At 43.8% G+C, this 22,508-nt stretch overlaps 1 protein-coding gene across 1 annotated transcript; it reads right to left on the bottom strand.

Annotated features, from left to right (window-relative positions):
* Nucleotides 1–7,369: 7,369 nt before the first annotated feature.
* Nucleotides 7,370–20,569, bottom strand: LOC143293778 (QRFP-like peptide receptor). Its single transcript, XM_076605013.1, has 7 exons — nucleotides 19,703–20,569; nucleotides 17,560–17,837; nucleotides 15,619–15,777; nucleotides 13,279–13,392; nucleotides 12,568–12,730; nucleotides 10,541–10,684; nucleotides 7,370–9,416 (listed from the first exon to the last, which is right to left on the bottom strand). The coding sequence occupies exons 1-7, from the start codon at nucleotides 20,190–20,192 to the stop codon at nucleotides 9,238–9,240; spliced, it is 1,527 nt and encodes a 508-aa protein (XP_076461128.1). The 5' UTR covers nucleotides 20,193–20,569; the 3' UTR covers nucleotides 7,370–9,237.
* Between the last annotated feature and the right edge of the window lie 1,939 nt (nucleotides 20,570–22,508).

The following is a 22,508-nucleotide window of genomic DNA, read 5'->3' as shown; positions in this document are numbered from 1 at the left end:
GCCAGGGGGGATTAGGAACTTTGATGATAGCACACTAATTGGAATTGTTTCAAAATGTGTGTAGTCTTGACAGATTTGTGCTATTTTAGTTTGGTCATAACACCTTGGATACTAGGACTTCATTTGGGAGTTGTTTTTTTTATGCTCGTTTGTGTTGTTGATTACTTTTTGTTGTTGAAAGGTTCACACTGATATTGCTGTGTTGTATGTATCAAGATATATAATTACATAGCTAAAATATATTTCATTGATCAACCAGCTCAAAATCATGATCTTTACATCCCATAATTTCAAAATGCTGTCAATTTAGAGCCCATTCAATTTTCTTTCAGAAAAACACGATCATTTGTGAACGTTTTACAAAGATTGTAGCCTTTAGAATTATTTTTTTATGTACACCCATTTTCACTGAAAATTCACTGGCAGAGGCCATGCAGCAGAAGCTATTATTTTTATGGCTGGGAACTGGTTGAGTGGAGAAAAAGTCTTACAGTAGCAGTTTGTAAGATAACCGTGTTAGATCTATCACTCTGATCTTCAGGTGCAGACTCATTGTTGTTTATTCAAGACATGGGCTTTTTGTTCAAGACATGGGGTTTGTGACATGCAGATGAAGGACGTAAAGAATGGCATGTGGTTAATATAAAACTTTTGAGCCTGTCAGTATTTGAAATTGAGCCACTGAAGATAAAGATAGGAGTATGCAATAGAAGGTTACTTCTGGTAGACTTTTCAGAAATGTTTCACCTGAAGAAATCGCATGCATACTAACAGTTGATGAGACAGAAAAATGATACGTTTTCAGCATTGAAATGTCCCTCTGGAGGTTGGCTGGGGGATAAGCAGCATGGTTTGATTTTGTTTGATGGGACAGAAGCATCAGGAAGACGAGGAAATGTTACATGACATGTAACGCTAACTTGGATCGTAGAAAACAGTGAAGTGAGAAAGGTAGAGAGCAGTATGGTTGTTGATTCCGATCTTGAAGAGAGCATCAGTTGAATAAATCAGCAGAGTGGACTGTTGGAGATAAAACAACATGGTTGCTGTTTTACCAACACTGTTGAATGCACTACTGGGAGTGGCTTTCATCAGGAACACAGTTTTGCCATGATGTGTAGTTCAGAAACACGTTGTGCTCTAGGGGTCTGCAGATGCTCTGTTTCAGCGTCCTGGATGTGAGTGAAGTTTACAATCATGTTAACTCCCTTGAACTCCAGGTTCTTTGAATTTTAATTCTTTCATCTTCTCTCCCTGCTTCGAACTTTCCTGAATATTGATTACACAAGCACCAGACTGAGTGCAGTGAATCACTGTGATGTCCTCAGGCTTCACATTCGCACCAGCATTTTCTCAGATAGAATTATTTTCATCTGTGTTTTCCTTTACCCTCATCTGTGTCGTGGGACACAACAGGAACAGTGTCACGATGTTGGTGCTGCTCCAGACAGTCTTGCTGGTAATGGGGGATAGGATGATGCTGCTCTTCACAGATTCAGTAACAGCCAACTCCTTGGACACACTTTCCACATGTTCAGTGAGGACCGTTTTCAGACAGGTTATGAAAGCTTTTAAGAAAGTTGAAAGAAGAAGCGTTTCTTACACACACCCACAGACCGCTGACTGCATTGAATGATTGAAAGGAGGAAAAAAAGGATTTTAACTTTGTTGAATGGGAATGAGTATCAGAGAGAAAAATAGTTTATTTGACATAATGTGTTGAATGAAGATGAGTATAAGAGAGAAAAATAGTTTATTTGACATAAACGAGTGAGAAAGAGGCTGGCATGCATGCATTCACAGTTTTTTACCTATTAATTTTGTTGTTGTTGTGCTAAATGGCTTTTAAGTTATGCGGCCATTCCACTTGGTTTTTATCTTTGTTTTTTAATCACACCCAGAACTAATACTGCCACTACTGTACCTTCCCTGGTTCATTCCAAGTATCCCCTGCTGCCTCTTTGTTGTGTTCTGCAACATTCCATGGATCATCAGAGGAGTTCCATGACACAGGCTGAAACTCTTGTCTTGGTTTGCTCTGCTTCAAAACACAAAATTAATCCCGGTGCTGGTTTTGTCTTCCTTGGTGAAAAGATCATTGTCGCTTGGCCACACTTACTGCCACATGAATATGAACTTTGGACATGCTTTACACACACCCCAAAAACACATGTATATATAAGTTTTGCCTCTCACGTTTTTATGGGCATGAGATTTTTTTTCGACTTTTTTAAAATGGACATTTGTCAGAAAATGAGATCTGAAATGATTTGGAAAGTGGAAACTTCTTTTAGTTTAGACACAGTTTAGGTAAATGAAGAGTAACCCCAGTGTGAAACAGAAAGCCTCAACCTCACCATGCTTATGCAACACTGCCATGTCACCTTTTGAGAGACAGCTTTAGGGAATGTGAAGACATGAAATGAGGAGGGTGAGATGTTTGCAGCAATAAATCTTACAAGACTGAGTTTGTAAGGGATGAAATGTTATAACAGCAATAAGTTTATGTTTGTTGATGTTGAGAACAAATGGTGCCATTTAACTCTCTCCAGACGAATACATGAGCATTCCTACATAAAATGTATTCGGTTTCAGACGACGGAATGGAATAGCATTTTCAAGAAATAAAAATCCATCACGCGCTGTACACGTCATTTTGTGATTAGCCAAGCAGAGTGCGTTATTCTGGGTCACTCCACAATCGAATGGTATGATTGGTCAGCCTGCCATGTGTGGCCCGTCTTGCACACACGCTGACAAAGTCACTGACCGGTCGTCTGCTCGTGTGCCAGCCTGTTAGCAAAGCGGGCTCTTCTCAAAATGTTGTGAAGTGAACAAGGCAGCGATGGCAACATTTTAGGGTTGCCGACGTACTGGAAATGCTACAAACTGAAGGGTTGGACATTGAAGAGGTGGATGATGACGAAGAAAGCGAATTTAATGCAGAAAGCGAGCATGGGTGTGGTGATTCGGGGTGAAAAATAGGCAGTATTTTCTACACATGGCAAAACTGTAAAAATAAGTTGAGAAATTTGATTTATTTTTTTTTATATATGTAATAGCTCAACACGTAATAAACCAGTTCTGAAAGTTTCATTTTCTTACTCTGCATTTTGTATTTTTTGTAATTTTTTTCCAAACCCTTACAAATGGGCCGTCTGTGGGGAAACGTAAGGGAGAAAACTTGTCGTCCCAAGTGAGTTAAAAGAGTGCTTGATCTGTTGTATGTGTGCAGCCGTATTCACTTTCATGGTTTAGATTCACAATGTATTGGGTATTGTATCAAGATATTTTGTAACAAAACTACAACATTGTATGATTAGCATCTCCAAAGTTACTTTATTTTTTAAATAATTCTTTTTACGGCAAGTTGGTGAGTTTTCTTTTTTCTGTTATTTCATTTTGTATTGAACCAGTCATTAAATCATTTTAAGAGACAGTTGTTATGTTTTCATGAAAAGGAAAATCAGTTAGGCTTTTTTTTTTCTTTCTTTTTTTTTTTTTTTTTTTTTTTTGGTTTTGTTTTTGTTTTTTGTGCGTTGCTGTCCCATAATCTGCACTGTTTCACTGGCTTTTTCTCCCATGCTGCACATGCCAAGTCTCCCATGCCACATCCTGGTTCATCTGTTGCAGTTCATCACCATCAGTGGTCCACAGAAGTTGGGCTGTGGTTTGCATGATCTAATCAAAATGAAGTTAACATTCCATTTTAGCATGCAAGTCTACAAGCTTTCTCTGCTTGCACTCAAAACACACATCACTGTCTGATGAATGATATGGATACTTATATAGCACCTATCTTGAGTCAGAGACTAAGCTTTTAGCACTTTACAAACTCTGGGTCATTTGCACAACAGGCTGCATACCTGGGTAGAGCCAACTGACCACTGCCATTGAGTGCTCCTCATTTGTTTCCTGTGTCATTTTTTCATCACATCACTGTCTGCAGTACAAGCAGGTGAGATAGGTGATGGAGAATGTGCATGTGAAAAATGCAGGCTAAAATGACAAAGTTTGCTGTAGATTTTCAAGTCCAAGCACACGATTATGGAAACAAAAGTATGATTACTTGCAGCTAAGCACAGATTTCTGTTGTTAATCATGAAAAAGTACAGGTAAATGTTATGTGCTTTTGTGTCTGTTCAGAAGGCGAAAAGGTAAGCCATGAAGGAAAGCTGAAGGCAGATATCCAGAATCAGGACTGTATTACTGTTTTGGAATCTTGTCTTAGCAGTTTTTTTTTTTGTTAGTGAGTTTCATTGAGTTTTACAAATTTCCGTCTGTTGCAGTAAACAGGTCTGTGAGTGTGTGCAGTGTGCATCAGTGTGTGTGTGTGTGTTTGTGCGTGTGTGCGTAAAGTGACTCAGTTTTTGAGTCTATATTTGATTCCTTGTTTCTAAGTATCACTACTGACTCGGTTGATATTTCTATGTTTTGAAACAAATAAATGTAGCTGTGAATGTCTTCTCTAACAAATGCAACTCATGAGGGAGTATTTGAGTATTTTTTATGCTTTTTAAAAAATTTTTAATTTTGTTAACTTTTATTTTGTTTCGTTTTGGTAAGACTTCCGTGCCTAAAAGAACAAATGATTAGCACCCCAGGTTGATAGGCTCCATGCTGGTGCCATTTCCAGAGTCGTTTACTGTTTTTTGTGCCATCGTGTGCTTCAGGACTTCAGGAGGGTGACAGGGTTACAGGTGTATTGTTTGTTTTATGATGGAACCATCCTACAATAAGTATTTTTGTGCAGCTGTATGTTCACACATTGAGAATGATGATGATGTTGATTGCTTGCATGAATTTAATGAGGTCATGAACCAGATTGATTTTGAGCACTGAACAGTATTTTGACGGTATCGGCCATATGATGCATTATTCGCTTTTTGGGTCATTCTGTTGTGAATGATAATATTTTCAAGCTCAGTTTTCCCAGCAGTTATCACACACATACACTTTCGTGCGTGCACCAGTGTAAACACTTGTGCAGATTCAAGATTTTATCAACCTTTGACTCCTGTTGGGGCATGGAGGATTTCAGAAAACAGTATAATCAAGAACACAACTAGGAATATCATAATTTTTGCGTACATATATGCATGTGTGTATGGATACACACAATCACACATGTACACATATGTCTCTCAAGACCTGCAAGTGGGTTAGTGTGATAGTCAAATCCATAACAAAATAGATTGGAACATATTCTGTCACCATTATAATCATTGAGATCACAAAGACAAAAGTATTTGAATTAGGGAGAGAAGTCTTTTAAGTTTTTTTTGTGTTGATATTCTCCAAATTGTGTGTAAATGTGCTCAAAATATTTGTTTTGGTGCTTATCCATAACATGCACACACATAACACAGTGTGTAGCAATTAAAGAGAAGCCAATATCACCACAGTTACGATCTTCTTGTCAGCATATTGGCTTGTTGGATGACACATTTGTAATGGTTTATATTCCTCCCTGCACACACACACACACACACACACACACACACACACTAATAAAAGATATTACTTGATAGGAAATTCCCAGACACTTTATTATTTTCCCCAAGTGCCATGCAGATCCGAGAACTGATCAGTTATTTTCCTCTTTGTATAGTTCAGGGGAAATGAGTGTGCAATATTACAATGTGTTTAGCAAGTTGATTCAGTCCCTGTTTTGCAGCGACGCTACTTTTGGATTTTTCCATCAGGATGACTACTTAAGGTTTTGTTAATCAGTGGTGGTTTACAACAAAGAATAAATCTAATTTAAGAGGGCTTTTTTTTCTGATATGAGAAAACGAAAAAAAAAAAAAGAAATCTTGACATATATCATATGTATTTTTATCATCTTTCTGGTCTTGGCAGTGTTGATAGTCTTTTGGAATGTTTATTTACAATACTGATACTATGTTGTTTCAGGATAGGTGTGTTGGTTCTGGTCAACAGCCATATTATTTCATTATTTGTCAGACTTTTTAAAACTGTGTTATTGCTTTTTTGGTGTTCATATATATAGATGTAGATATAGATATGTACACACACACACACACACACACACACACATATATATATATATATATATATGCTTTTTATTTCCTATAAACTAGTCCTTTGTGCTTATGTGGTGTACATATGTGTCTGTGCATGTGTGTTGTGCATGAGTCTGCACACATGTGGTTGTTTGAAGATTGAGGTATTTCGTTTGAGTTTTTCTCAGTTACTTTTCTCCATTTCATAATACTGTTTTGTTACACCATACACTTTTTCCATTTCTTGGTCACGGATTATTTGTGAGCATATGTCATGATTTGTTGTTTTCAGTCATTTTTATGACTGATGGTTTGCGCTGCAGACAATAGCAATAGTTGTTTTGTTATGTGGACACTAAGAAATTTTATTGACTGAAGTACCAGTACTTACTAAGTATGTGATGGAAGTGAAGAAAGGAGTGGACCTGCAATTTTTTTAACTCAAATTTTGATTTTGACTTGTTTGAAATGATAGGCTGTATTACATACAAAGCTCTGCTGGTATTATTCTTGTATTGCATGACTATGTGTCAAACGATTCTTGTTGTTTCAGTACTTTACATTGTATTCTTGCGTCAGTGTATTCCATTTATTTTTGTATCCTTTTATTGCCGTGTGGTATTTTAAGTCAGGGGTTCGATGTATACTTTTTTCTCACTTTTGTTCAGGGTTTATGTCACTGACAAAGTTTCCTTTCTGATTTGGAAAAAAAAAAGTATTTTTTATCATTTATTTATTTTATTTTATTATTTTTGTTTATCTGAGCTCTGCTCCAAAAAAGATCCCTGTGCAATCATTAAAGATTATGATCGACAGTGAAGTGGCGCTGTGATGTTCATGGATGATACTGTCAAATATCTGAATTGTTGTCCCCCTTGCTTTGCGCTCTTTTCCGCTTGATCAATGTGTGCAACTCCAGGGGTAAGAGGGGTACTTATGTTGACACATTGCTCGTTTTGTGTGAGTGTGTATCACACACACACACTCTCTCTCTCTCTCTCTCACACACAAACACACACATAGTGACATACATGTGCACACACACAAACACACACACACACCGACTCATAACCACTTGAGTGTTTCTTTTTTAAAATGATAATTGATACTGAGAATTTTGTATTGCGCCATTCTGGAGCATCTGCTTCTCGTGCTTTACAAAATATTTATTCATTCATGCACGTACACACACACTCTCACACTCACAACCTCTTGGTATGTTTCTATTTAATACATTATAAGATTGTTATTATTGTGAGTCATCCATGAGGACATTAATTCCATGATGAACTAACTTTATACAATATTTGTTCACATCTGTGCTTTTGAACATGTCTATTTATCAGTACATGATGACATAGGTGAAGGAGTTCATCAGTAATACACAAATAACATCTTAGTGTTTGCAATACATTCTGCTGATGATAATGTGAAAGTTCCCACTTCACACGTACCCATGCTCTTACACAAGCATGTGCACAAATGTGTGTACACACACACACACACACATGTGCGTTCACACATAAATAGACATGCTTCTGAAGACATTTAGATAAAAGAAATCTTAACTGCGACTATGAACCCGTTCAGAATATGCAGAAAGTGATGAAGTAAAGACTGCCAGACAGACACTGGTCACTGGTTCCTTCAGTGTCCAAGCACACGGATGGCAATTCATCAATCAGTTTAGACAGCTGGCTATATGTCAGTCAGTTTAGCATGACAGTTTGCAAACATAGCTGTCAGTCATGGAGCACTCTTGTTGCATTGCCTGGTGGAATTTGTGTGGTTTCCTCAAGTGCCATTTTACCACCTCCAGGCTAATCTGCTGACACAGGCTTTGCTGTGTACTTGCGACAATAACTGATTTGTCTTAGTTTCACATACATACACGCATATATACTCACAGCGCGCGCGCACACACACACACACGCACATATACACACACACACATGCACACTCACCACACACAAACACACGCAAAGCATTCATGAAAGCACATTCATTCGAACTCCAATCCTGCACACATACAAATGTATATCAGAATGTGAGTGTAAGCATACACATGCACGCACAACTTATCATTTTCTCATGAGCATTTACTTACTGAGAAGGAAAAAACCAAATGCGGAAAAATAATACAAAAACAGAAAACTATTTGGGCCAGCTAGCTATACATGGACCAGCAAAGCATATCTGCCACAGTGGCGCCAAATCTCTGTGCTGTCTGATGCCGGCCATATTGTATTCTGCTACTGTACGTCATAACATTTCTCCATGTGAAATTCAGGCTTCCCTCTCTCCTGTGAAAGCGTGTTGCCACAGTGCAGTGCCACCCTTTTTTTTTTCGCTTTTGTTTTGTCTGCAAGAGTTTGTTTTACTGTGAAATAGGATATTGTGTGCGTGGCAAAGTGCATGCAGCACACGGGACCTTGGTTTATTGTCTCACTGGAAAGACCACTAGCACCCAGACCACCTCAAGATCAAATGAAGAGGCGAGTAAAAAAAAATATATAAAAAAATCCCGGAGATTCGAACTCGTGGACACTCGCTGCCTGGTCGGATGCATCACCACTAGACCACTGTTCCGCTCCGTTTCAGTTTAACTTTCTCAAGGAGGTGTCACCGCGTTCGGACAAATACATATTATACACTACACCACATCCGCTAGGCAAATGCCTGACAGCAGCACAATTCAACGCGCTTGTCAGGCCTTGAGTGCATGCGTATAATTATATTTGTGTACCTATCAAAGTGGGTTTGAATTTCTTTTTACATTATTTTGCCAGAGGACAACCCTTTTGTTGCCATGGGTTCTTTTTCGGCGCACCAAGTGCGTGCTGCACACAGGACTTCGGTTTATCGTCTCATCCAAATGACTAGACGCTCAGTTTGATTTTTTCCAGACAAACTTGGTAGAAAGGGCGAGAGCGGGATTCGAACCCACACCGTATGGGTGAGTTTAACGACCTATTGGCATTTCGCTCTCAAGGTCATGTTCGTGGCTGTGGTCTTTTCCGTGAGGGGTGGTGTGGTCGAGGTCTTGGTCCTGTAAAGAACCCACACCCTCACGGACTCTCTATATTGGCAGCTGAGCGTCTCCTGTTCCACTCTATACGGCACCAGTTCAGGTGGGTCCAAGACACAGGGACGCCCCACCAATACCTGGTCCTCGTGTCCGGTGAGATCAGTGGACTGATGAGGGCAGTGGTCAGGGAACCTCTGGCCAGGCGCTGCGTGTCTGGCAGCTGTCCTCTCGCTGGACACTGCGACGTCGACAAGTGCTGACCACGGAGGAAGGTGGGAGGGGCTCGTCCAGGATGTCCTCTATGTCGTCATCGTCTTCGTCCGTCACTCGGATGCTGGTGTCTGTTGATGACGGTTTCGTTTCTGTAAAAAAATAAAAAAAATAAAAAAAAACAAATAAAAAACAACAACAAACAAACAAACAAACAAAAACAACAACACACAAACAAATAAGATTTAAAAAAAAAAAATAATAATAACGATGGACTGATACCATTGCTGATTCGACGGGAACACCATTTAAGAGACCCAGTCGGTGTGACAGCCGATTGACCGGAATGGAGGAATCTGGTGAACAGTTCTTTGCAGCGTCCCAACTGATGACCCTTTATAGAGTTGAGGGATAAGAGGAAGACAAATAACATGTACAAATCTCAATTGACGTTCATCAGGAGTGACAATTAGGACTGAAAAGCCCCTTGTTCCCTTCACAATGCTACCACTACACATAATAAAAATCAAACATACGATGGTTATGATTACTGTAATGGTTATACAGCTATTTTTGCATGTGTTTTGCATGGCTCCAACTGTTGCTGTTGATCATGATAGAACTATTAGAAGTGATGATGGTGATGGTAGCAGCTCAGACAAAATGCTGTTTGTGGTGGAGGAGTCGAAGATGATTGTTACGACACAAAAAGGGCTGTATGCAAAGTATAACGATATGCTACTGACGTCAGTATATATAAATATATAAAATTAAAACACACACACACACACAAAACCAACCAACAACACAAAAAAACCAAAAAAACAACAACAAACAAACAAACAAAAAACCACCGACACACACACACACACACACACACACACACACACACACACACACACACAACAACAACAACAACAACAACAAAAACAAACAAACAAAAAACAAACCCAACAACAAAAACAAAACAAAAAAACCCACCCCGACACCATTTTCATGCAATCAAAATCTAATACTCGTCTTTTTTGTTGTTGAGAGTCTTCATTGTTTGTTTCAATGCGTTAATTGCAAGCATATACAGTGAATACACACACACACACACACACACACACACACACACACACACACACACACACATATATATATATATATATATATATATGTGTGTGTGTGTGTGTGTATGTATGTATGTATGTATATAAGAATATATATGTATATATCCTTACCATGTTGAAAATGGACAGAACACACACACACACACACACACTGAACTCACCACCAGTACTTTGACACCCGTTGTTCTCTGTAGAAGAGCTAGAGCTGGGACCAGGACTTGCAGGAATGCTCTCCTTGTTCCCCTCGTTGACCGTGCCATTCCTTTCCACCTGCTTTCTGTGGTCCGGTTTGCCGCCACCAACCACTGCACACCACCCATACATTCCATGATGAAGAGAATCTAGGTAAAAAAGATAAATTAAAAAAAAAATTAAATGCCCGATTGTCTTATTACTTTATTTATTTATTTTTTTTATTTTATTATTTTATTTTTGTACGCTTATAGTTGACTTCATCAAGTTTTTGCGCCTTATAAATATTATTATTAGTAGTAGTAGTTCTTTTTTTTATGGATTTATCTATCATTTATTTATTTATTTACTATTTCTTTTTATCTTATTTTATTTTTATTTTTATTATTTTATTTTATTTCATTTTTTTGTTTGTTTGTTTCTGTGGTTAATTATTATTATTATCATTATTATTATCTTTTTAAAAATATTATTTTATTTATTTATTTATTCATTTTCATTTATTCTATTTTATTTTATTTATTCATTTATTTATTATCTTTTTTTCTGAAGGCCTGACTAAGCGCATTGAGTTACGCTGCTGGTCAGGCATCTGCTTGGCAGATGTGGTGTAGCGTATATGGATTTGTCCGAACGCAGTGACACCTCCTTGAGCTACTGATACTGGTACTTATTACAGCCATCGGGGTAGTGATTTCATACACACTGTGCCTCAGGACTGAAACAGAAAGGCACGGGCCCCAATCTTCTTCCTTCCGTCGTTTTAACCTTCCCCCATCCGAAGTCAGGTATAACCATTCACACCTCGATGGAGTGAGGAAAACCAGGTTTAAGTGCCTTTCCCAAGAGCGTATCACCCCATGCCCAAACCTGATCACTGCTCAACACTGGATCAGAAGTCCAACCCAACACCTTACTGATTCTTCCAAAGCGTCTCTGGCTGAGAAGTGAATCTGACAGTTACAGAAAGAAAAAAAATACAGGGAAAAAACCGAAGAGGTTTGCGAAGGCCGCAGCATTTTGCATTATATTAACACGATCGTTCCATGGCTCCCATCACTGACACAGGCCATAACCGACAGTTGGTATTTTGCTCAGTTTTGCCTGGTGGAACTTCGAGGGTAAAGTTCGATTAGAGCAAGAACGCCAACAAAGAAAGAAGATATTTAATTGGTCTGTTCAGTTGGTTTCCGATCTCCCTGGTCAACATGTGCAGATCTGCTAGTGCCTGAACCCCCTTCGTGTGAATGAATACGCAAGCAGAAGATCAACTACGCAAATTAAATATCCTGTGATCTATGTCAGCGTTCGGTGAGTTATGGAAACAAGAATATACCCAGCATGCACACCCTCGAAAACGGAGCCTACATGGCGGGGTAAATGAATAAAAAGGTCATACACATAAAATGTTACATGTCTGTCTGAGTGTGTATGTGTTCGTGCCTGAAATTTATTTGAATGACACAGGAAAAGACAACTGAGCGCCCAATGGCTGCCGTCAGTCGGCTCTACCCAGGTAGGCAGCCTGTAGTGCAAATGACTTCCGGGTTTGTATAGCGCTTAGAGCTTGTTCTCCGACCGAGGATATGCGCTGTATGAGTAGGCCTGTGCATATCATCATATCATCAAATGTTAAAAAAACAACAACACAAAAAACGAAAAAAAAACCCCAAAAAACTTGTGGTGTCGTTTATTTCTCATCCTTACGCACCGCTGCATATCACCCAAGACTGAAACACATTTAATGAATGCACCACACTCGCAAATGACTAGCGTCCAGACCACCACTCAAGGTCTAGTGGAGGGGGAGAAAATATCGGCGGTTGAGCCATGATTCGAACCAACGCACTCAGATTCTCTCGCTTCCTAGGCGGACGCGTTACCTCTAGGCCATCACTCCACAATTCAACTAGTTGTTTTACAACAATATAAAGTTACCTTCTTGACGGAGGCGATGAATTACGAAACAAAGAAATAAACGAGAATGAGGCCCTACCTGGGTGGACCTTGTTGTTCCTTGCAGGTAGAATCCTGTGCAGGGCCTCCCTGAAGCCCTGTCTGAAGTTGTCATTGAAGCCACAGTAGAGGATGGGGTTGAGCGCACTGTTCAGGTAGGCCACATAGAGAGCCACGTATTTCACACTGTGGTAGTCTGAGGCCTGGAAAAGGGTTCAGGCAACAGTGTTTTGTTTTCTGAAATCCGTATATTATGCTTAAGTTGAATTTTTATCACGGACACATAGGCTAACACGCACGCTCTCGCGCATGCATTCACACAAACACCCCCGCGTTTCTTCTTCTTCTTCTTAGTAGTAGTAGTAGTAGTATCATTAATGTAGCTGCCGTTGTTTTTATCAAAATCATCATCAGTATCATCATAATCATCAACTTTACCGTCATCATCATCATCATCATCATCACCACCACCATCACCATTATTATCATTATTATTGTTGTTATTCTTATCATTATCATCGGTTGTTGTTGTTATCATCATCAACATCACCATCATCATCGTCATCATTATTGTTATTGTTATCATTATCATCATCATCATCATCATCATCATCATCATCATCACCACCACCACCATCACCACCATCGTCGTCATCATCGTCGTCGTCGTCATCATCATCATCGTCGTCGTCGTCGTCATCGTCAACATCGTCAGCACCGCCATCGTAATCATCATCATCGTCGTGATTACCTCCTCCACGGACAGGCCCAGGTAAGGTCTGAAGACACCGTAGAGCAGGATGTACTGCTGGGGGGACCAGCACACCACGAAGCACACCAGCACGGCCACCAGCATCTTGATTACCTGTCCAGCACACAGGGACCCCCCCCCCCCCCCTCCCCTAATCACCTGTCCAGCACACAGGGACACCCCCCTCCCCTAATCACCTGTCCAGCACACAGGGACCCCCCACCCCGCCCCCCCTTAATCACCTGTCCAGCACACAGGGACACCCCCCCCCTCCCTTAATCACCTGTCCAGCACACAGGGACACCCCCTACCCTTAATCACCTGTCCAGCACACAGGGACACCACCCCCTCCCCTTAATCACCTGTCCAGCACACAGGGACACCCACCTCCCCTAATCACCTGTCCAGCACACAGGGACACCACCCTCCCTTAATCACCTGTCCAGCACACAGGGACACCCCGCGCCCCCTTAATCACCTGTCCAGCACACAGGGACACCCCCCCCCCTCCCTTAATCACCTGTCCAGCACACAGGGACACCCCATACCCTAAATCACCTGCCCAGCACACAGGGACACCCCCCCTCCCCTAATCACCTGTCCAGCACACAGGGACACCACCCTCCCTTAATCACCTGTCCAGCACACAGGGACCCCCCCCCACCTTAATCACCTGTCCAGCACACAGGGACACCCCCCCACCTTAATCACCTGTCCAGCACACAGGGACACCCCCCCCCCCCTTAATCACCTGTCCAGCACACAGGGACACACCCCTCTTTTAATCACCTGTCCAGCACACAGGGATACCCCTCCTTAATCACCTGTCCAGCACACAGGGATACCCCTCCTTAATCACCTGTCCAGCACACAGGGATACCCCTCATTAATCACCTGTCCAGGACACAGGGATACCCCCCCCCCCCTTAATCACCTGTCCAGCACACAGGGATTCCCCTCCTTAATGACCTTTCCAGCACACAGGGATACCCCCCCCCCTTAATCACCTGTCCAGCACACAGGGACACCCCCCCCATCCCCTTAATCACATGTCCAGCAGACAGGGACACACCCCTCTTTTAATCACCTGTCCAGCACACAGGGATAGCCCTCCTTAATCACCTGTCCAGCACACAGGGAAACGCCTCCTTAATCACCTGTCCAGCACACAGGGATACCCCTCCTTAATCACCTGTCCAGCACACAGGGATACCCCCCTTAATCACCGGTCCAGCACACAGGGATACCCCTCCTTAATCACCTGTCCAGCACACAGGGATACCCCCCTTAATCACCTGTCCAGCACACAGGGATACCCCTCCTTAATCACCTGTCCAGCACACAGGGATACCCCCCCCCCCTTAATCACCTGTCCAGCACACAGGGATACCCCCCTTAATCACCGGTCCAGCACACAGGGATACCCCTCCTTAATCACCTGTCCAGCACACAGGGATACCCCCCTTAATCACCTGTCCAGCACACAGGGATACCCCTCCTTAATCACCTGTCCAGCACACAGGGATACCCCCCCCCCTCAATCACCTGTCCAGCACACAGGGATACCCCTCCTTAATCACCTGTCCAGCACACAGGGACACCCCCCACCCCCTTAATCACCTGTCCAGCACACAGGAACACCCCTCCCCCAACTACCCCTGTCTGAAAACGTGTCTGTCTGTGTCTTTCTCTTTTCTGTCTCTGCCTCTCAAAATGAAGTCAAATGTCGTGTCCTGACATCTCTCTCTCTCTCTCTCTCTCTCTCACACACACACACACACACACACACACACACACACGCACGCACACACACATGAGCAACGCAACACAACACCACACAACACAACAACACACAACAACAAACCGTACCACACTACACTACACCACACACCACACCACATCACATACCACACCAAACAACGCCACACCACATTACACTATACCACAACTCAAAACATCACCCAACACCACACCACACCACACAACACCACACCAAACCACACCACAAACCACACACCACACCACTCCATACCACCACACCACACCACACCACACCACACCATACCACACCACATTACACACCACACCACTCCATACCACCACACCACACTACACCACACCACACCACAAACCACACCACACCACTCCATACCACCACACCACACCACACCACAAACCACACATCACACCACTCCATACCACCACACCACACCACACCACACCACACCAGACCACACCACAAACCACACCACACCACTCCATACCACCACACCACACCACACCACAATCCACAAACCACACACACCACACAACACCACACCACACACCACCACCCTTCACCTTTCGCTTGGCCCTCTCCTGGGCGGAGAGGGTGGTGGAGATGAGGGTGCCCGGGGAGGAGCGGGTGAGGAGGCGGAGGGTAATGAGGGCGTAGGCCACCATCATGATCAGCACGGGCACCACGTACATCACCACCCCCTCCACCACGTAGTACACCACCTGCACGTGCACACCGCCTGACTGTCATGTGGGTAGGTGGATTTGATGGATGGGTGGGTGGGTGGACGGGTAGGTTGTCGCATGGCTGGATGGGTCGACGGGTAGGTTGTTGCATGGGTGGATGGATGGATGGATGGATGGGTGGACGGGTAGGTTGTTGCATGGGTGGACGGGTAGGTTGTTGCATGGGTGGATGGATCGATGGATGGATGGGTGGGTGGGTGGACGGGTAGGTTGTTGCATAGGTGGATGGATGGATGGGTGGGTGGGTGGGTGGACGGGTAGGTTGTCGCATGGGTGGATGGATGGATGGATGGGTGGGTGGACGGGTAGGTTGTTGCATGGGTGGATGGGTCGACGGGTAGGTTGTTGCACGGGTGGATGGATGGATGGATGGGTGGGTGGACGGGTAGGTTGTCGCATGGGTGGATGGGTAGGTTGTTGCATGGGTGGATGGCTGGATGGGTGGGTGGGTGGACGGGTAGGTTGTTGCATGGGTGGATGGCTGGATGGATGGGTGGTTGGGTGGATGGGTAGGTTGTTGCATGGGTGGATGGCTGGATGGATGGGTGGGTGGGTGGACGGGTAGGTTGTTGCATTGGTGGATGGGTAGGTTGCTGCATGGATGGGTGGGTGGATGGGTAGGTTGTTGCATGGATGGGTAGTTTGTTGCATGGATGGGTGGGTGGATGGGTAGTTTGTTGTATGGATGGGTGGGTGGATGGGTAGGTTGTTGCATGGATGGGTGGGTGGATGGGTAGGTTGTTGCATGGATGGGTGGGTGGATGGGTAGTTTGTTGCATGGATGGGTGGGTGGATGGGTAGTTTGTTGCATGGATGGGTGGGTGGATGGGTAGTTTGTTGCATGGATGGGTCGGTGGATGGGTAGGTTGTTGCATGGGTGGACGGGTCGACGGGTGGGTGGGTGAACGGTTGGATGAGTGGGTTGTTGGATGGGTGGGTAGATGGGTGGGCTTCTTGGATGAGTGCATGAGTGGATGGATCGATGGTTGGGTGAGTGGATGGGTGGGGTGGGCGGTTGGGTAGGTAGATGGATGGGTTGGTGGGTGGATAAAAGGGTGGATGGGTGGGTAGGTTGGTGAATGGGTGGATGGGTGGGTGGTAGGATTGCCAGGTGGTACACCACCTGCACGTGCACACCGCCTTGTTGTCATGTGGGTTGGTGGGTGGATGGATAGGAGGGTTGGTGCATAGGTGGACGGTTGGGTGGGTGGACGGATGGATGAATGTATGTATGAGCACGGGCACCACGTTCATAAACGACCCCTCTACCAGGTAGTACACCACCACCTGCACGAAGCGAGACTTGTTGTCACGTGGGTGGGTGGGTGGGTGGTAGGCTTGGTGGGTGGATGAATGGGTGGATAGGTTGGTGCATGGGTGGACTGATGACGGGGTGGATAGGTGGGTGGACGGACGGATGGATTAATGTATTTATGTATCAGCACGGGCACCACGTTCATAAACAACACCTCTGCTCCTCTGGTCTGGTCTTGACTTGTCTGGCATCATCTCTCATCTTGTCTTGTCTTGTTTTTGTCTGATCTAGTCTTGTTTGGTATGCAATGGTCTGGTCTGGTTTCATCTTGTCCCGTCTCTCTCTCGCCGATATCCCCCCCTCACCCCCCCCCCCGCCCCCCCACAGGTTCACACACACACACACACACACACACACACACACACACCCCAACTCCCCACGCCCCCCCCCCCACACACACACACACACTACGCACACACACCAACCAACCTCACCAATCTCACCTTCCCCCGTTGCCAGGTGTCGCAGGTGACCTCGTCCCTGTACACCTGGGGCCAGTCCTCGGCGCACCACACCTCGCGGCGGTCCTTCCACAGCTGCTGGTAGGTGCGGCGCACGAAGAGGTGCGGGGAGGCCACCAGGACGGCCGCCACCCAGGTGAGGCCGATGACGGCGCCCGTGGACCCTCGGCTCCAGCGGCCCCGGAGTGGGAAGAGGATGGCCATGAAGCGCTCCACCGTGATCACCGTCAGGGTCAGTACGCTGGACGTCACGGCCACCACTGTGTGTGTGGGAGGGGGGTCGGAGGTGGGGGGGGGGGGCACAGACATAACAGCAGGGGGTGTAAGCAACATTACACTGCACTTTTGAGTGAAAGATCAAGCATCTGCATAATAGATACATTTAATTATCCGTCTAATAACACTTCTAGTGAATAGACGTTAAACTCACACATTTAATTATACTGAGTATTTTGACTTTGAGCGACATAAACATCTTCAGAGTCATCTGTGAGAGACGCATTGATCGATTGAAAATTGACAATTCATCGAATTTTTTTTTTTTAATCACAGACAGGATAGCAGGTGATGTAATCAATACCGCACTGCACTTCTGAGTGAAAGATCGAGCATCTGCATGCAGATTAAGTTAATTATACTATTTTGAGCGACATAGACATCTTCAGATTCAACTGTGAGGGACGCATTGATCGATTAAAAATTGACAATCCATCGATAAAAATGAATAAATAAATAAATAAAAAATCTGACGACATTGGCCTACCATACTGCCATATTTTAATTTTGTCGGTGTTTCACTTATTCTGTTCCCGTGAACAGACCCCCCCCCAAAAAAAACAAAAAAAAACAAACAAAAAAAACAAAAAAAAAACAACAAAACAAAACAAAAAAACAAACAAAAACAAAAACAACAAAAAACAAACAAACAAACAAAAAACCACCCAACAAACAAACAAACAACAACCAAAAAACACACACACAAAAACACAAAAAAACAAGTCAGATAAAGAAACTTCAGTAATGTTCGAAAGCAGAAAGTTTAAAAATGTTGTTCATCACATCCGACAAGTAGAATCTTTCTGTTCTTTTTTTGTTCTTTTTTTGTTCTTTTTAATCATCGATTCTCAGCACCGGTATTTAATTAATATCACCAACTGCACTTTTGAAGAACATGAAAAGCAGTTGATGAATATTTTCAACTTTTATTTTCTTCAAAGCACAAACCACACATAGATATCATCTACTTTAAAGATTAAGAAACCTGAGAAGTACTTGTGCACACATTAATATATGATGTACATATTATATCTCAGTGGAGGTGGGGGGTGGGGGGGGGAGGCTGAGGGAGGTAGGGTGGAGTGGGGAAGGGGGAGAGGGGTGATGAGGGATAGAGGGGGTGGTGGAGGGTAGGAGTGAGGGTGGGGTGTGGTGGTGTGGGGTGGAGGGAATGTTGATTAAAGGAATAATTATGTAGATTTTTTTCTTCGTATTGTTTGTTGTTAATTTTTTTGTTATGTGTTGGGAACGGGCGGTTTGTTGTTATGTATGTATGGTTTTGGGTTGTGTTCGGTGGAAAGTTATCAGCGCACAGTACTTTGTGCAGACGCGCGCTTGCGCGCGCGCGCGTGTGTGTGTGTGTGTGTTCATTTAACGTCTGTTCACAATTGTGATTTTAGACGATAACTTGCGCGCGTGATGCTGTGTGTGTGTGTGTGTGTGTGTGTGTGTGTGTGTGTGTGTGTGTGTGTGTGTGGGTGTGTGTACACGCGCGCGCGGGCACGTGCGTGTGTGTGTGTGTGTGTGTGTGTACGTGCGTGCGTGCGTGCTTGTGTTTTCGTGCGTGCTTGTGTGCATGTGCATCTTTGTATGTGTGTCACAGTGAATGAGTGTATGTGTGTGCATACCCGTGTGTTTTGCGCGCGCGCGCGCGTGTATGTGTGTGTGTGCGCGCGTGCGTGCGCGCACGCCCCCGTGTATGTGTGCATGCGCATACACATGTGTGTGTACGTGCGCACGCGCCCGTGCATGAGAGCCACACACCACCTACTAACAAGCCCCACCACCCCACCACCACCACCGTCCAAAGCTTAACGAGACGCTCCAATCCCTCCAATGACGCACTCACCCTGACAGAAAGTGTTGACCTTGCAGACCAGGTTCCCGAAGGGCCACTCCGGGGTGATGGAATTGCCCAGGTGGACCCACATGCACACGGCGGCCACCATCAGGTCCGACACGGCCTGGTTCAGCAGCAGTAGGTTGGTGGTCGACCTCATCCTCCGGTTCCGGCAGATGACGAAGATCACCAGCCCGTTGCCCGCCACAGCCACGAGGAAGGCCAGTGCGTAGAATCCGATCTTCAGCCCCATCTCCCAGGCAGGGAGGTCCGGGGGCTGGGACGGGGCCCGGAAGACCTTGAACAGGTCAGGGTCTGGCGGGCTCTGAGGCGCCACCTCCCCGACATTGCAGCTCGTGACCTTTGGGGTCAAGGACGCGTCCGCGGAGAGGTTGAAGGTCGTGTTGAAGGTAGTCGTGTTGGTGAATGAAAGCGCGAGTGGAAAATTGATGTGGGAGTTGTTCGTGTCTTGGAGAATTTCTGAGTGGTTCTTGTTCATGTTTTTGGGTGCAGGGAATCAACCCGAACTCAGTTTGTTCGTCCTTCAAAATAATATTATTCTATCCGTCCCTCTTCTTACCAGTGAAGACTGATTTAGAAATGAAACGTGTGTCTGTTTAAAAAGAAATCGCGCAGCAAAATAAGATCTTCTCAATGTTTATTTTGTTGTATCCCGTGAACGTGATCAGCGTTTAGCACAACCATACAGTAAGCACGTTCTCCTTGATGTTGTTTTAACACACAGGAATAATTAAGCTGTTTCCGTAATGAATTCTGAGATTATTCACGATGATTTGTGTTTTCACAATAACTGAATGTGACGTTCCGGTTATGAAGTAAAGACGGATGATGATTTATGATTCAGGAAGACAGACTGTTTCGACAGTACGGACCACAGTGACTTGATACTGTCTTGGTCGAAACAGTTATAGGAACTTGAAACCAAAATTTTAGTGCAATAACATGGCTTACATTGGACACAAGCAGCAGATAAGACACGCACGCACACGCGCACACACACACACACACTGTTCCTTATCGGACCCTAGCACACTTTCTCGGACCGTTTCGCTCCAAACTGGCCTTTGCTGAGTTTTGCTGGCTTCTCTTCTCCTTTGTCCTTTTGTCAAACTCTGTTCCTCCTTTTGATCCAAAGAAAAAAAAATCATCGTGAGTTTTCTCCAATCAGTTTGAATACCGTACGTCTCAGTCATCTGGAAAGTCAACTGCACGTGTTATCATAATGACCATCGAAATGGTTTTGAACTGAAAGCGAGCTGAAAAGAACGAATGAGAGTTCCGTTGTATTTTGTTTTCTTTTCTTTTTCTTTTTTTTTAATAAAAAAGAAGGAAAAAAAGAAGACAAAAGTAAAGAAATCACGATGGACACTTCACCTACCAAATCGTTCACATCGAGGGATACTGGTTAAGAAACATACTCAAGTTTAAATGACCACCTCAACAACTTGATGTTGTGAAAGTGTCCGAACAATCAATTCGATGGGATGAGAGTTGGCCGAAACAAAACGAAGGCTGTTCAACTGACCGTGGGGGGAAATAAGTCAACAAGTCCATACTTACGTTTTTAATAAGGTGGATGAACAGGTTTGTTAGGGAAGCGGAACCACACACAGTTCGTTCAGTTGAGTGTCCGTATTGTGCAGAGCTTTCCCGGATAGCGATAAGGAGTGTGTGCTGACGTCATACTGACGTGTGTGAGAGAACTAAACCAAAGTATTGTTCGAGAGTTTAGTTTTGGTGGTGTTTATAAATCGGGCATGAGTGGAAGAGAGAGAGAGAGAGAGAGAGGGATTGAATCCCTAAGTAAAGGGGTATATTTCAACACGTACCGCCATATAAAAATATAGGTATTCAGCTTGCTATGTGTGTGTATGCGTGTGTGTGTGTGTGTGTGTGTGTGTGTGTGTGTGTGAGAGAGAGAGAGAGAGAGAGAGAGAGAGACAGGCAGACAGACAGACAGACAACATATGTGAACCTCAACTCGATTTTCTTGTCGAGTTTGTAATTGTGTACACGGGGTTACTATCTCAAGAGCGTTACCAGTCATCCCACCATGTCCAGCGTTTTAAATCAGACAAGAAAACTAGCGCTTTGCAAGTAACTCGACCAAAGATCAGGATTCCAGTTATCCCAGTACTACACCGGTTCTGATTTATACTGTACTGAGAATCTATCAGCCGAAGTTGATCTGACTGACATATCTAACAAAATAATGTTCCCGTGTGCAGCACGCACCTTGCCTGAAAAACAACTCAGTGCAAAATATCGTTGCCCTCTTGCAAGATTCTGTAAAAGAAATCCACTCTGATAGGTGCACAAATATATATGCATAAACTCAAGGTCGGCCACGGTCAGGCATCTGACTAACAGTTGCGATGCACCGTATATGGGTTTGTCCGAACGCAGTGACTTCTCCTTGAGAGACTGAAACTGAATGGACCTGAACAAGCCACATGTTTTGATTTGTTTGTTTGTTGTTGTTTTTTTTGTCTTTTGCCTTCAGGCGATCGGGTGATGCAAGACTACCCAGTCTCGCTTTTACGAGCGCTTTTACGTGCATGACCGATTTTACCCCTTGTTGTAGCAGCCTACTGACAGCGCTTTCATATCTGTGAAACAGCATGTTTGGTGCATATCTGTTATGCATATGTGTGTGTATGTCTCCATTTTTTACATTTGTTTGCTCATTTATCATCATTGTTGTCTTATTTATTTTTTTTTTTCATTTATTTATTTATTATTATTAGTAGTAGTAGTAGTAGTAGTATTTATTTATTTATTCTATTTTATTTTT

This window comes from Babylonia areolata, chromosome 1 (assembly GCF_041734735.1).
Source record: "Babylonia areolata isolate BAREFJ2019XMU chromosome 1, ASM4173473v1, whole genome shotgun sequence".
Classification (NCBI taxonomy): domain Eukaryota; kingdom Metazoa; phylum Mollusca; class Gastropoda; order Neogastropoda; family Buccinidae; genus Babylonia; species Babylonia areolata.
This window is presented reverse-complemented; position numbering and strand designations above follow the sequence as displayed.